Raw genomic sequence first — 13,089 nt, 5'->3', positions numbered from 1 at the left:
CCCCCCCCACCCTCGAGTTAATTAGTCGTTAAAAGACCTTGATTATTTGTTGTATTGATTTTTGTTGGAATGAAACTTAAAGAGAGTAAAGTTTACGCCCCTCCCCCTTATTATTTCAGGTCCTCCCGTAAATCATAGCAAGTCCCCCGTAATTATTAGACGAGAATAAATTTCCTGATTTTCGTGCCATGGACGGGAATATTCATTTATTTATTCCCTGGCCAATGTATACTGTATACAATTGTTTCTGCAAACTTTTCCGGATATATTAGATTTTTCCTATTCTTTTTCCCAGAAAATCCCATGACGTGGTCAATCCCTCGAAAAAATTAAATATAAACTCGAAACTTTTACAGAATCTTTCTGTCACGATAATAACGATTCGTATTGAATACGGGCATAATCGCATCAATTGTTCGAGGGATATTCAACTTAATATGAAAAACTATTGGATTTATTATTTCTTAAATAATGCAATCCATTTCATAGTCTTTTAGTTGAAAGTATTTGTTTCTACGTCCTGTACATAAATTTATTTGACATGCACCTAGTTCATATAAAGTTCTTGATAATTACTCGTTTTACGGGTTTTTCTGGTTGGTCCAATTCACCTAATTCAGTGGCTTTTAGCTATATTGAACAAAATCACCATTATTATTCATTCACACTTTTCCAAAAATATCTAGTTTGTTATTTTTGGTTTACCCTTAGTTCTCCATTCACTCAGTAGCTTGAATAAGAATTAAAGTAATAATGTGAAGTGGAAGACTAACTTTTGAGGTGAATAGCTACAGGAATAGCTACGGATCCATTCGAAAGTTTAGCATGAATGAAAATGATAAAAAATAAAAGTTCGAAACACAAAAATATGTAGATTTACAGCCATGCGCCTTCTACCGTTAGTGGCGGTCACATCTAGAATATTATTATTTATTTTGTTTTTTTTTCTAAAATATTTACCTTTAAGACATAAATTTTCGAAATAATCCACGCCTTGAGCATCAACAAATTGCACGAACTGTCCCGTAGTCCTCCTATCAGAATCACTCAAATGACACTGGAGAGTTACATAATTGTATTCAAGCGATCGACAAGTGAATCGATGTTCGTTGAGACATGCGGCGAGACACGCCTCCTTCGTTGAAGTATATATGAGGGCATTGTCCAGACCTCTAATCATCTTATTCGGAACACGTTCAAAAGACCATGGCCGCAAACAAACATTATCTGCAGAAAAAAACATCATATTATGATAGTGTATTTCTAACATAGAGAGTAAAAAACTCCATTTTTAGTCTTGAACTTTTCCGATTAGAAAGTCCCGAATACGTTTAACGCACAACCTGAGTAAAAAGAAATAAAAGGAATGGCGAGGCTGTTGCAGCCACCACATCTGGTTATTCGCGACATAATCGCATCCTAGCAATTTGTACAAAGCTGTTCTTCATTTGATCATCTAGTAAAAAATCCCTGCCTCCAAGACACGATAAGCCTGAGTTCTCCTGTCAAGTACTTTTTCTGCCACCATAAAATCTCGCGCGAGAACCGAGAATCGACAAACCTTTAATTTATTGTTAGCGACCCTCTAGCAGCACCCACGGGTAGAACACTCTTTCAGAAGGGTCTTGCGGAATGTAAGAAAATAAATTTATGACTGAAAATGTCAAATTTTATCTTTCTCGCCCCCTTTTCTCTTAACATGGATATGTCGTACCAGTCACCCAGATAGGAATTCTAAGGTTGGACGATGGGCATAAGGTTCGATAAGCCTTGGCATCCTGAGGTTGGGCGATTTAAAGCTCTGCAAAAACTCGAACAAACCTAATTAGGTTCAGGTTCAACAGAGCGAGCCTCATTTTAGACTCGTATGAGGGTTGAAATGATCAGACTGAGTTAGCTAAGCCTTAGATTAGCCTCGTAAGATCAAGGTTCGCACTAAGCTGCTTGAACTAAGGTTGAGCTTAGCCTCGGAGAGCCTTTAACTGCCAAGGGTCAATTTTCAATTTCAAACTAATATTTACGAACAACAAATCAGATAGAAATTTCATGTAAATAATATTCTCATTAGTTTTTCATATTGGAAACTCAAATTGAGTAAGGATTCAGCTCGTGTGACTCGATCACTCATTGACTCTGATAGACGTCTCTTGAGACACCTAGGATAGTTGTGGGAACTCAAATCGCAGCCGGGATGAGTTAACCTAGATTGCTTTACCTAATAATGGTGTACCATTACTCTAAGATGGAGAAAAAATCATCGTTTTACAGAGTTTTTTTTTTTAATTTCGCAAGTTATAAGAAAAGTCACAATGTGAAGATGAAGGGCTTAATGAACGACATGATACGGCGAATCCACAATTTGTAGCTTATGAAATCAATAATCAGAGTGGTGACAGCAGTTCATGTACAAGTGAAGTTGAAAATAACCCAAGACAGAGCATTAGTGATAATTCTATGAGTGATGCTGATAGTGAGAATGATGGTGGAGAACGTGAGATAACAATAAGTTGTGACGAATCATTCAATAATGAAGAGCCAGTGCTGTGCAAGCATAATCTTGTTCTTTCTTTTAAATACAAGCTCAAGAACTCAGCTGTAGAAAATATTGGAAATATGGATTTGAAAGCAGTCACTGGACTTCTCAAAGTTTTAAAAGAGGAGGGTTATCATGACTTGCAATCATCTGATATCACCCTGCTAGGATACAAACATTCGATAAAAAGCGAATCAAGTATCTCCACGCAAATACTCTCGACCAATATGTATATCTGGGAATTAGGAACGATTTGGATCGACGTCTACCTCCTGAAGTGTACAAAAATCTTATTGTGCGCGTCTTAGTATACATAAATGGAACGAGTGTCTACAATGTCATAAGAGGGCAACTGTGGCCAATCCTGATGGAAATTTCTCATCCTGATTATGAAGGTTATCCTTCTGTACTTGCCCTCTACTATGGAGACTCGAAGCCAAGAGATGTTAACGATTTCCTGCGAGATTTTGTCAAAGAATCCATCGAGCTGATTCATCATGGGATTACAGTAGGTCAGGTTAATTATCGCTTTGAAATTGCAGGCATCGTGGCAGATAGTCCAGCCAGAGCTAGATTAAAATGTATCAAAGACCAAACAGGATTTTCATCTTGTGAACGATGTATCCCACGCATTACTGAGGAAAGACGCAGAGTATTTCTAGAGAACACTTACCGAAAACGTACCAGAAATACTGTAACACGTCAATAGAAATTCCCCCAACGTCAGTCTCAAACTCACAAATGGGAAATTATTGACAACCCAAGCCAGCGTGACTAAACTAATGTCGTGTCATCGGTGGCCAATCAGGAGGCTCAGCCCTTATTTCGTCGACGGATTTGCGTCGGAATATCGATTTTCCGATGGGACTACGTTCAACAAGTGTCCAGCGTGTCGAGACTCGTTACTCTCGTTCCGGCCGCCAAACTTTCGTTACGTCTATTAAATTTCGCGTATACGAATAATTGTACCGAGTTCCAGGTTAACTAACCCCTTTTATCAGTCATTATATTCTGAATATTTTGTATAGGCCTGTGCCATATTATCATTAAAATACAAGTGTTGACAAATTACGGTGTGTTTAATTGTCTATCGCCTCACATCACGCCAGGAGAGACTATTCTACGGAAACATTGTAAGTAGCCTTCCGTCCTTGTCTTACTCTCTCTTTGGCTTTCTACAGGGTCTTCAACGTCGGGTCCACCCCAATAACGAAACCTCATATTGTAATTTCAAATTATTGTCATTTAACAAGTTGTCAATCTTGATAAGATTGACTGGCACCTAACTTTTTTTTAATAATTAAATTGCTTTGAGCCCCGACAGATCCTGACCCAAGCCACGTCGGGTGAAATCTTTGCCAATTGCTCTATTTAAATTATTACAGGTCAAGTAAAAAAAGGATTTTGTCTCAATACTTTCATCGCCAAAGCTGATGAACAACATCATTTGAAAAATCATATGTCAATTCTTCTAGAAATACCTGATTTTGATCCAGTTCGAAAAGTTCATCAAGAGACAATGCATTTATTTTTCAACATTGTCAAGGTGTTAATGTCAAAGTGGTTTGACAGGAACAGCCGATATAGAGGAAATTTTCAGTGAGGAAATTTCGCTTGTTAAAGTCATTACTGCAGAATATAACACAAATAAATTTTTAAAAACGATCCAATTGAAATTTCATATTTTTTATTACGATAATCCATTGAGTATTATTTATTTTATACTGGTATTTATATATTTATTCATATTATGTCGCCAGTATACAGGGTGTCCCAGAAGTACATGCTAATCCTTTACCAGCATGTAAAGGGGGTGATTCTGACCCGAAAAGTCCTTTTCCACTTTTGGATCAGAAGCACCCCCCCCCCCCCCCCCGGAGATATTGCGGTAAATATGCGAGCCAATGACGCTGCAGCGTTAAACGGAGGTACGTTTGTGTGGCTCCGATATATGCATGAGCGACGCCCCTTCCAGGCAGCGTGCTATGTGTGCGGAGCCACACCGATGTACTGCCGCTTAACGCCGCACCGTCATTGGCTCTCCTATTTACCCCAATATCTCCGTGGGGTGGGGTGCTTCTGATCCAAAAGTGGAAAAGGACTTTTCGGTTCAGAATCACCCCCTGTGCATGCTGGTAAAGGATTAGCACGTACTTCTGGGACACCCTGTAGAGTTGCACTATGTCAAACGAGAGAGCGCTGCGAGCATGCTTGCTAACCAGCAATCAACGGACGCCCGAAATGGCGACTGATCTTCGTACACGCACGTAACTGTTTGTGAGCCGAACATTTTTCCTCGTGTGAATTATGACTAATTAGATGGAAATCAGTGTATTTTAAATGGCTGTTGAGGGTTATAAATAATATGGTTTTATATAAAGTGTAGGGTTGAAAGACTAATAATACATTAGAATCTTTTCTAATGTATTACTTTCGTGCCCCAACGTGCGCCGTCCGAGGACCGCCACCTCGGCCCCCTCGAATCACCATCGACAATCCAGCCCGACCACAAGCTTGGCAGGCGGCAAATCCTTCCCGCCCTCGGTCACGAGAAGGACAATCTCGGAATACTATCTTTCCTTCCGGTCGGCCGAGGACCCCTCCTCGCCCTGACTCGGTCCCTGTCGTACCTCCGCTTCGGCACGACTCACAGCCGGTTTCCCGAGGGGTGTCAACCCCTCAGGGTGAGGATGTTCCTCCTCCACGATCCCCCGCGGGGTCGTTGGAAATCTCCCGTGTTTGTTCCGATCCGCAAGTTCTCTTGTCGCCGGAACCCATGCCTCCAAATGAGGTCATATTACACGCGGCTTCCGAACCTTCTCCACGAACAGTCCACGTGGATATCGTTATCGACGGGTTAAGAGTGAGAGCTCTCGTAGATTCCGGCGCAACTAAGTCTTTCGCGGGTATGGCTGGCAACCTTCTCTTCGAGAGGGTAAAAATTCTGCTGTTAGAAGTCCCCGAGAAAAGAGTCGTGACGGCAAGCGGGTAAGTCGAGCTCGAGAAACACACCGTCGCATGTATCACCGAGCTTGGGGGGCAACATATGCCTCTAGTCGCGTATGTTATGCCAACGTTATCCGAGGATTTCATCCTCGGGATGGATTTCCTTGTGTCCGCGAAGATCGTTATTGACTTTGTCGATCAGACCTGGTTTTACCGAGAGGAGCCCGCGCGGCGATTTCGCTTTACTCCTCTCCATCAAGTTCCGCAACTTACAATGTGCTGCGGCTTACGCTCCGTCGAGAAACCCCAGGAGCAACGACTTCGGGAACTTCTCACGGGTCCTCCTCAAGGGTGAAGGCAAACTGAGGGCGACAACCCTCACATCCAATCGTATCGATGTGAACGGCCATCCTCCAATACGGCAGCGCCCGTACCAGACAACTCCGGCGATCCGAGAGATTATGTGGAAGGAGGTCCAAGATATGTTAGAGAATGAGGTGATAAAACCATCGCAGAGCGAATAGTGCAATCCATTACGAATAATTGGCCCGCTGGGGCCACTTGGGGGTAGATAAGACCATCGTCTCTATGAGGCGTATTACTGGCCGAATATGTTTAGAGACGTGGTAGTCTTTGTCCGCCACTGCGACATTTGTCAACGCTGTGAGATTGAAAACGTCTTGCCGCGGGTGGGCGAGTAATCCAAGGTCCCTGGACGACCGTGGCAGCCGACATTGTTGGCTCAATTACTCCGAGCGGATCAGGATTCTCCAATGTGCTCGTGTTACAAGATCTCTTCACTAAGTGAATTGAGTTAGCCCCCCTGCGGGGATCCACTGGCAAAGCCATTAAGGAGCAGGTGGAAAATCTAATTATTTCACGGTGGGGAACCCCACGCGTGCTCTTCACCGATAACGGAACCGAATTCATTAATCGGGAGATCCAAGCTCTGGTAGAGCGTACCGGGATGAAGCACGAGACTTCACCCCCTTATCATCCCCAGGCTAATCCAGTCGAGAGGGTCAATCGTGTACTAAACATGATGTTACGCGCGTTTATAGACGATGATCATCGAACGTGGGACACCCACTTACACGAATTCCGTTTTGCATACAGTACGGTGGAACATAGTTCCAGCCAGCCGACTCCAGCGTTTGCGAATTTCGGCAGAAATCCTCTGCCGGCAATATCCCTTCGCCACGAGCTTGAAGGAGACATCGAAATCATCCCCGGCGAATCCAGCGAGTGGGTTAACCGAATGAAGCGGCTGGATATTCTCCGAAAAGCCCTCACACCATGCCGGAATCGTCGGACAAACAGGCGCGCCATTATAATCTCCGTCGACGAGATGTTGAGTTCCAAGAGGGTGACTGGGCGTTGCGGCGTTCTCACCCCTTATCCAATGTGGCCAAATACTTTTCAGCTGCATTGGTCCCTCCTTTTAAGGGTCCTTTCGTGGTTAAAAGCCTCCGCGAGGACCCTTGTCGCCGGCGGTAGTACTCCAGAGACTACATCTATCCGGACAACCAAAGGGACCGCAGTCCCAACCTGAAGGAGGGGCTCCAATTACCTCCAGGATTACTGGGATCCAGTGAGACCTTGGCTCTCCGAGATGCGTAGCATCGAAGAGCGACATCCCGGCTTCGCCGCGGCCCTGCACACTTGTACGCTGACACCGGCCCATCACCTGTCAGCCGTCAGGTTCATTATCCCTGCCATTCCGCTGGAATCGGTGAGTGACCAAATCCCACAAGAGGAAGGTGAGGAACAACTCCCGGAGACTACCTCCGTGGTCCAACTCTCCGAACGGGCACCGACCCCGCCGGCACCACCGATTGTGGAGATCGGATCTAGCTCCTCGAGCTCCAGCTCCTCCACTTCATCCAGCCGCAGCAGCTCCTCGTCGGACTCCGAGGACTCCGTCATCCCCTATCCGGCGCCCAAACAAGGAGATCCCGACCGTCCATCAGGCAGTAACGAGGACCAGATTTCATCCCCCGTAAGGATGGCCCCAGCAAGCCCACCGGCATCCAGTGTCCTGAGCATGAGCACCGAATAGACCGACATCGGCTCGCTCGAGGATCTCTCGCTGCCCAGCACCGAGGCCACCGTAGCGTCTCTAACCCCAAACCTCTCTTATCAGGAGGTTTAGTTGGCCCTGAGGACTCCGCCGTTCACCAAACCACGAACCGGCGAGAGAACTCCCCAAGATCCGCCACCCAGAGATTCTGGAGATGGCGAGAAATCTCCGGAGACGACCCCACGCGCGCCTTCGCCGCCGTGGCCCAGCATCCGGGGGTACCATCCACGGGCTGTCGATCCGCCGACACAGCGGCTGGGCTGAAGGAGCAGCAGGCCATTCAGCCCCCAGAGGAGGCGCTCGGCCTCAGTCGACCCAACGCCACGACCAAGAGAGGAGGGGGACAGCCCAGGAGACCAGCGGGAGGCAAGCGCCGCAAGCCGACACAGCCTGCTGGCAGACGAACAGCGGGGCGCTCCAGCGCCCCCGCTGAGATATCCCAGGGGAGGCCACCGCCGCCACATGCTTCGGCCACATCCAGTGATCGCCCTCGCCAGGTCAACAGATCACCACCCAGATTCCGATAGCGATGCACTGAGGAATATTGGGCTCCCTTCCAGGGAGGCCCCATCCGTCCGGCCGCTGGCGGACTGGCTCATCCGGCTCCCCGGGAGGAGGGAAGCTTGCCTCGCCGAGAGGAGGTACACCCGGAAGATTCGGAGCTCCGTTTCTTCTGACAACCTCCAGAGACGGCGTCCAGCGGCCACGGCACTGGCTACCGGGCTGGAGAGCCCAGCCACTATACCTCGGCGGCCACGAACGCCCCAGCCCGACCAGCCCTAGGACGTGGAGCAAATACCCGTTTCGGGTCTCCTCCACCAAATCCGGCAACTCGCTGGTCCCGAGAGACCATCGAGGCTCTCCAGAGTATTGTGGACCAAGCCCAGCGCGACCAGCAGCAGAGCCCAGAGCACAGGTTCCATCCCCGATAAATCGGTGACGAAGAGAAAACCTTCGGCCATTCACTCCTCTCCAGAGTGGCCAGTAAGTTTTTTTTTGGTTGGTTATGGTGGGATTTCCAACAGTTCTCCTTTTTTTGGGGACATACGTTTTTTTTCGATACGACAGTTCTTTTTTTTGATACCATTTATCTTTTGATCTTATTTTTTTGATAGGGTGCCCATTAGAGTAATAATTGGAATTGTGATAATTCTCACGTACCTGAAGGCCTCTCTTCCCGCCCCCCTAGTACCAATAGGCTAACCTAAGTTTTGTTTATAACACGGAGGATTCCGTCGAGGGAGAGGTCTCCCCTCAAGCACCGCATTTTGTGCCATAGACCCCTGGTGGGCCAACAGTATTTTTTTTTTTGCATTAGTTTCACCACTTCGTTTGTTTTTATTGGTTTCCTCCACATCTTGGAGGCGGTGGCCGTGACCACGAGGCACGGTCGCGAAATATAAATTTTGTATTCGATAAAAACTTGTTCCGTTATTCCGACCATCACCTCAGGGTGTGGGTTCGAGTTTTCCCCAATTTGGCGTTTGGTGGAGTTGTGGGTGAAGCAGATCTTGGAAGCCAGAACCAGACCGAGCCAGGACCAGGCCCAGCCAGGACTAGAAAAACCACGAAAGCTGACCCGGATACGGACCGTCAAAAGAGGGGGGTGTCACGATCATCGGGGATGCCCGTTAGGATCCCCAATCTAAAGTTAGAGAGAGAGTGAGACCAATAGGATACGGGTTAGGTTTAGGCTAAATTAGGACTCCCCCCGTTCAGGGTGGCTTAGGCGTAATTCGGTTAGGGGTTATGGGGATTTTTAGGAGAAGGTTGGGGTAAGCCCTCCGGAACGGGTTAGGTCCGACTGAAAAGCCGGCGCTCCACGAAAAAGGGTTTTGGGGATCGATTGGTACGGGTGGAAGGCCGTACGGGGCAGGATTAATAAGTTCTCCGGCGGAGTGCCAAGACTTTACGGGTGGAAGGCCGCTCGGGATAAAAGCAGTCGTTATCCCGGTGGATTGCCAAACAAATTACGGGTTAGGGAAATAAAATTATGTTTAAAGGTTAGGAATATAGGTCTTTTGGTCCCGAGAACCCAGGAGAGCTGATCCTGAAGAAATGAGGGTGGTAGATTAATTTTAGGAATGGGGAATTAATGGCGCCCAAAGTGCGCCATTCCGAGGGTTGCGCCAATTATTCGAGAAGGGGAAGTTGAGATTGAAAATTCATATTGTGGTACATCATCGAAACAGCTTAATCACACTGATCACGATATTAACCCACTTGACTCTAGTTGCAAAGAGCACGAGATAGGTCATTCGATAAATTGAGTAAGTATGGACTTTCGGCTAATAATGAACTCCAAAAGAAAACTTAGAAACATGGCAGATCGAAAATTCCAAAATGGGAGAAAAAACAGTGGCCTCACGAGTCTTATAATATAAAAGAAAGCATAATGGCAGTCGTACAAGCACCGAATTGATGAAAGACAAAATTGAATGAGGCCAGGCTCTAGTACAATCAACGAGAGATGGCATAGTTGAGGAAATGGGCGTTAATTTCACATTTCACATAATTATAATTGGAGCTAAACTACCATATATAGAATACGATACATGTGTGCTTTTATGCATGTGGGGAAAATTATTTTCTTGGTAAAGAGAAGCATAAATTAGAAACTATAGTGGTGAAAAGCATGCAGGAAGATATCACGTCAGCAAGGGTCAGTTTTCATTAAAAAAAAGTTTTCCGAACATTGCAAATATTTCAGTGACGATAAATCCTTCTGATTTTTACTTGCAAATTGACTATTCATTGAAGGAAAACCGATTAATAAATTTGTTGCTCATTGTTTACTTCGATTAACAGATAGTTGATGTCTCCCAAAGGGGTTTTCCCATGAAAAATCGACATTATTAAATCTATGTGGCTTGAACAAATTTTTAAGAGAGAAAAAAGTCCGGTGTGCAGAATCTAGAGTTTTTTTACGAAACATTCATGCATAATGCATAAGAACCGACATAATTAAAGAAAATCCAAAAACAGTGAACACTATAGAAGATGTAAAAAAACCTTGACAAACTAGAAAAACTTAGTTCCGCCTGCAACAGCTGGAACATCAATTGTTTATGAATAATCTATTAGTAAGGAAAAAGCTGACGAATTCGATTGGGAGACTTTGATATTTGCAGTGAACTAATGAACAAATTAAAAATATGTGCAACATATTTATGAAAATGGCATGTAAAAGATCCGTCATTCAATGAAGGCTAAGCTATCAAGTCACTGAAGAAAACATTCTTTTATCAAATATATTTTCTTGTGGTTAGTGAATATCTTTGCAAAAGAATTTTTTTATTTGAATGATAGTAATATTTACATGAAATTTCATATTGAATAATCGCCGCATTTTTAATAATGGAAGACAATATAAAAGAAACCGTGGCATTCTACCCACGAATAAGTCGGAATCACTTCTAAAAAGATTTTGACCTAGGAAAATTGAACTAAGACCGGTTGTTTTCATGATACTGAGGTTCAACAATTTTCGAGAATTTGCTTATTCAAAATAACTGCGAAGATTGAGTTGAAATTGCGCCCACGAAGGCTTGACGGCAATTCCCATCAAGTGAAGAAATTTTAGATTCCAAGCTTCAGCTTTCGTTGTTTTGATATGGTAATTAATTCAACTTTTCGAATTAATTAACACATCTCGCGTCTCTCTAAACCCCTTGACTGGAGTGCGGACAGCGCGGTTGAGCAACCGACCGAGCGCGTCTCCGGGTGGCGGATAGGAGGTGGCCACTCGGATTAACCCGTCTTCGGTGGAGAACCAGGTGGAGACACCTGGAGCCCCACGGAAGATGGGCCAAAAAAGTGGTTTACGATGGTTATAGGGCATCTCCAAATGGGAAACCAAGCGGAGAGGCTAAAGCCTCGTCGCGGACCAGCTTCCCAAGCCACAGGTGTCATGCGTGGGGGCGTCGTGCCAGTGGTCATGTTTCGCTGGCACGGTGTCTCCACACCGTGCCGAAGGTTGTGTGACGCGAGGGGAGTCGCGTTATAAACGGTGCCCTCGGATACCAGGCGACCTCCGAGTGTAAGTAGCCAAACCCCGGGCATTCGCAGCTCTGCCCGGGTGACATCGTATAACTGCGGTTCTCGTGGGACTTTTATGGAATAGAACCAAAACACACAAAGTCCATCTGGGGCTAGCATGAACCAGATGGAAAACCTAAATATCTCTGGACTCTCGAAGAACAAGATCAAACACAGCGGCGCCGCAAGGCGACGCTTCAAAAAAGAAAGGGAGGCGGCACAAGCCCAAGGAATACCCTCGCAAACGAGTGACGATAAGAACTGTGGGAAGGTGGAAGCCATGAAAAGGTCGGCGCTGGAACACAAGACCCCAAGCTCTCAAATCGCGAGACCTGCGAAAAAGCCTAAGACAGACAAGGCTACCTACTCGCAGGCCACTAAACAAATGATCAGGTGGGCGCTCATTCCAGAGCACTACCCAGATCAAAAAATCACCCAAGAAGAAATCAAGGGCCTGAAGGGACTGTTTAGGTCCCAAATCTTCTCCCTGCCCAAAGAGGACAAAGGCACCGGTTTTCGAGGGCATCTGGGAAAGAGACGGAGCGGCCATAGTGGGCTGCACCGACGAAGAGTCGGGGATGTGGCTGAAGAGCCTATTCCCCGAGAATAAAATAGGAGAGCAAACCCTACGTGTGGTGGGGCCAGAAGAACTGCGAAAACGCCACCGAGTAGTAGTACACGTAGAGGATGAAGAAGTGTCGGCCCAAGAAGCTATCAAGCTCATGAGAAGGCAAAACGAGGGACTGAACCCCGAAGACTGGGTCGTTGTGAAGGGCAGCGTAAGTAAGGGAGCTTCGAGCACCCACTTCGCTGCACTAATCGGAGACAAGTTGCTATAGGGACTAAAAAACTGCAACTTGAGACTTCACTGCGGGGCTCAAAGGGCAACCATTAAGCTGCTCGAGAAGAACCGCAAGGAGGAAGATAAAACTACCGACCAAGTCAAGTGAGCCTCTAGATCAGGGATGGGCAATCTCCAGGTAGCTCGGAGCAGAGCCATAAACTCGAATTAGAAATCCAATAAAGTTTACAACCATTTCAATAATAAGGGTCTTAGTACTAGCATAGTGGGGGCAGTAGTGGGGGCTTCACAGGTACTAAGGTGGAGAGTGTCCCATGAAGAGTCTGGCAAAGGGGAAATTAGGAAAAATACCGGTCGCGATTAATAAAAAATCAATGAAAAATCAAAAACTGAACAACAATTTTCTGAATAAGCTGATGTGAGAATTCCTCGTAATTCTCAATCCTATTGCCTTAAAATCTGAGTTCAATTTAGAAAATGAATAAATTTCGAACCGGTACGAATTGATCAAATCCTGAAATCTTAATTGATTAATCATATATTTTGCCCACTCTTAGCCAGCATTTTCCAATGCTGTTCAACGGAAACCACGGGTAGGTGGTAGGCGTATTCCGTCAGGAATGGGAAGGGAAATATAAGGATAGGGAAACTGTATCCTTTGATAGGATACAGTTCAAGGAATACTTCTAT

General features: G+C 45.6%; 1 protein-coding gene across 2 annotated transcripts in view; it reads right to left on the bottom strand.

Annotated features, from left to right (window-relative positions):
- tyn (trynity) overlaps window positions 1–13,089 on the bottom strand; it is a 222,538-nt gene that overhangs the window by 125,312 nt on the left and 84,137 nt on the right. For both annotated transcript variants that reach the window (XM_011301381.1, XM_011301382.1), the window contains one exon: window positions 961–1,227. In XM_011301381.1, the coding sequence (XP_011299683.1) occupies window positions 961–1,227 (267 nt within the window). The remainder of the gene's footprint in view (window positions 1–960; window positions 1,228–13,089) is intronic.

This window comes from Fopius arisanus, unplaced genomic scaffold (assembly GCF_000806365.1).
Source record: "Fopius arisanus strain USDA-PBARC FA_bdor unplaced genomic scaffold, ASM80636v1 scaffold00021, whole genome shotgun sequence".
Taxonomy (NCBI): Eukaryota; Metazoa; Arthropoda; class Insecta; order Hymenoptera; family Braconidae; genus Fopius; species Fopius arisanus.
The sequence above is the reverse complement of the archived record's forward strand: the minus strand, read 5'-3'. Positions and strand labels throughout refer to the sequence as shown.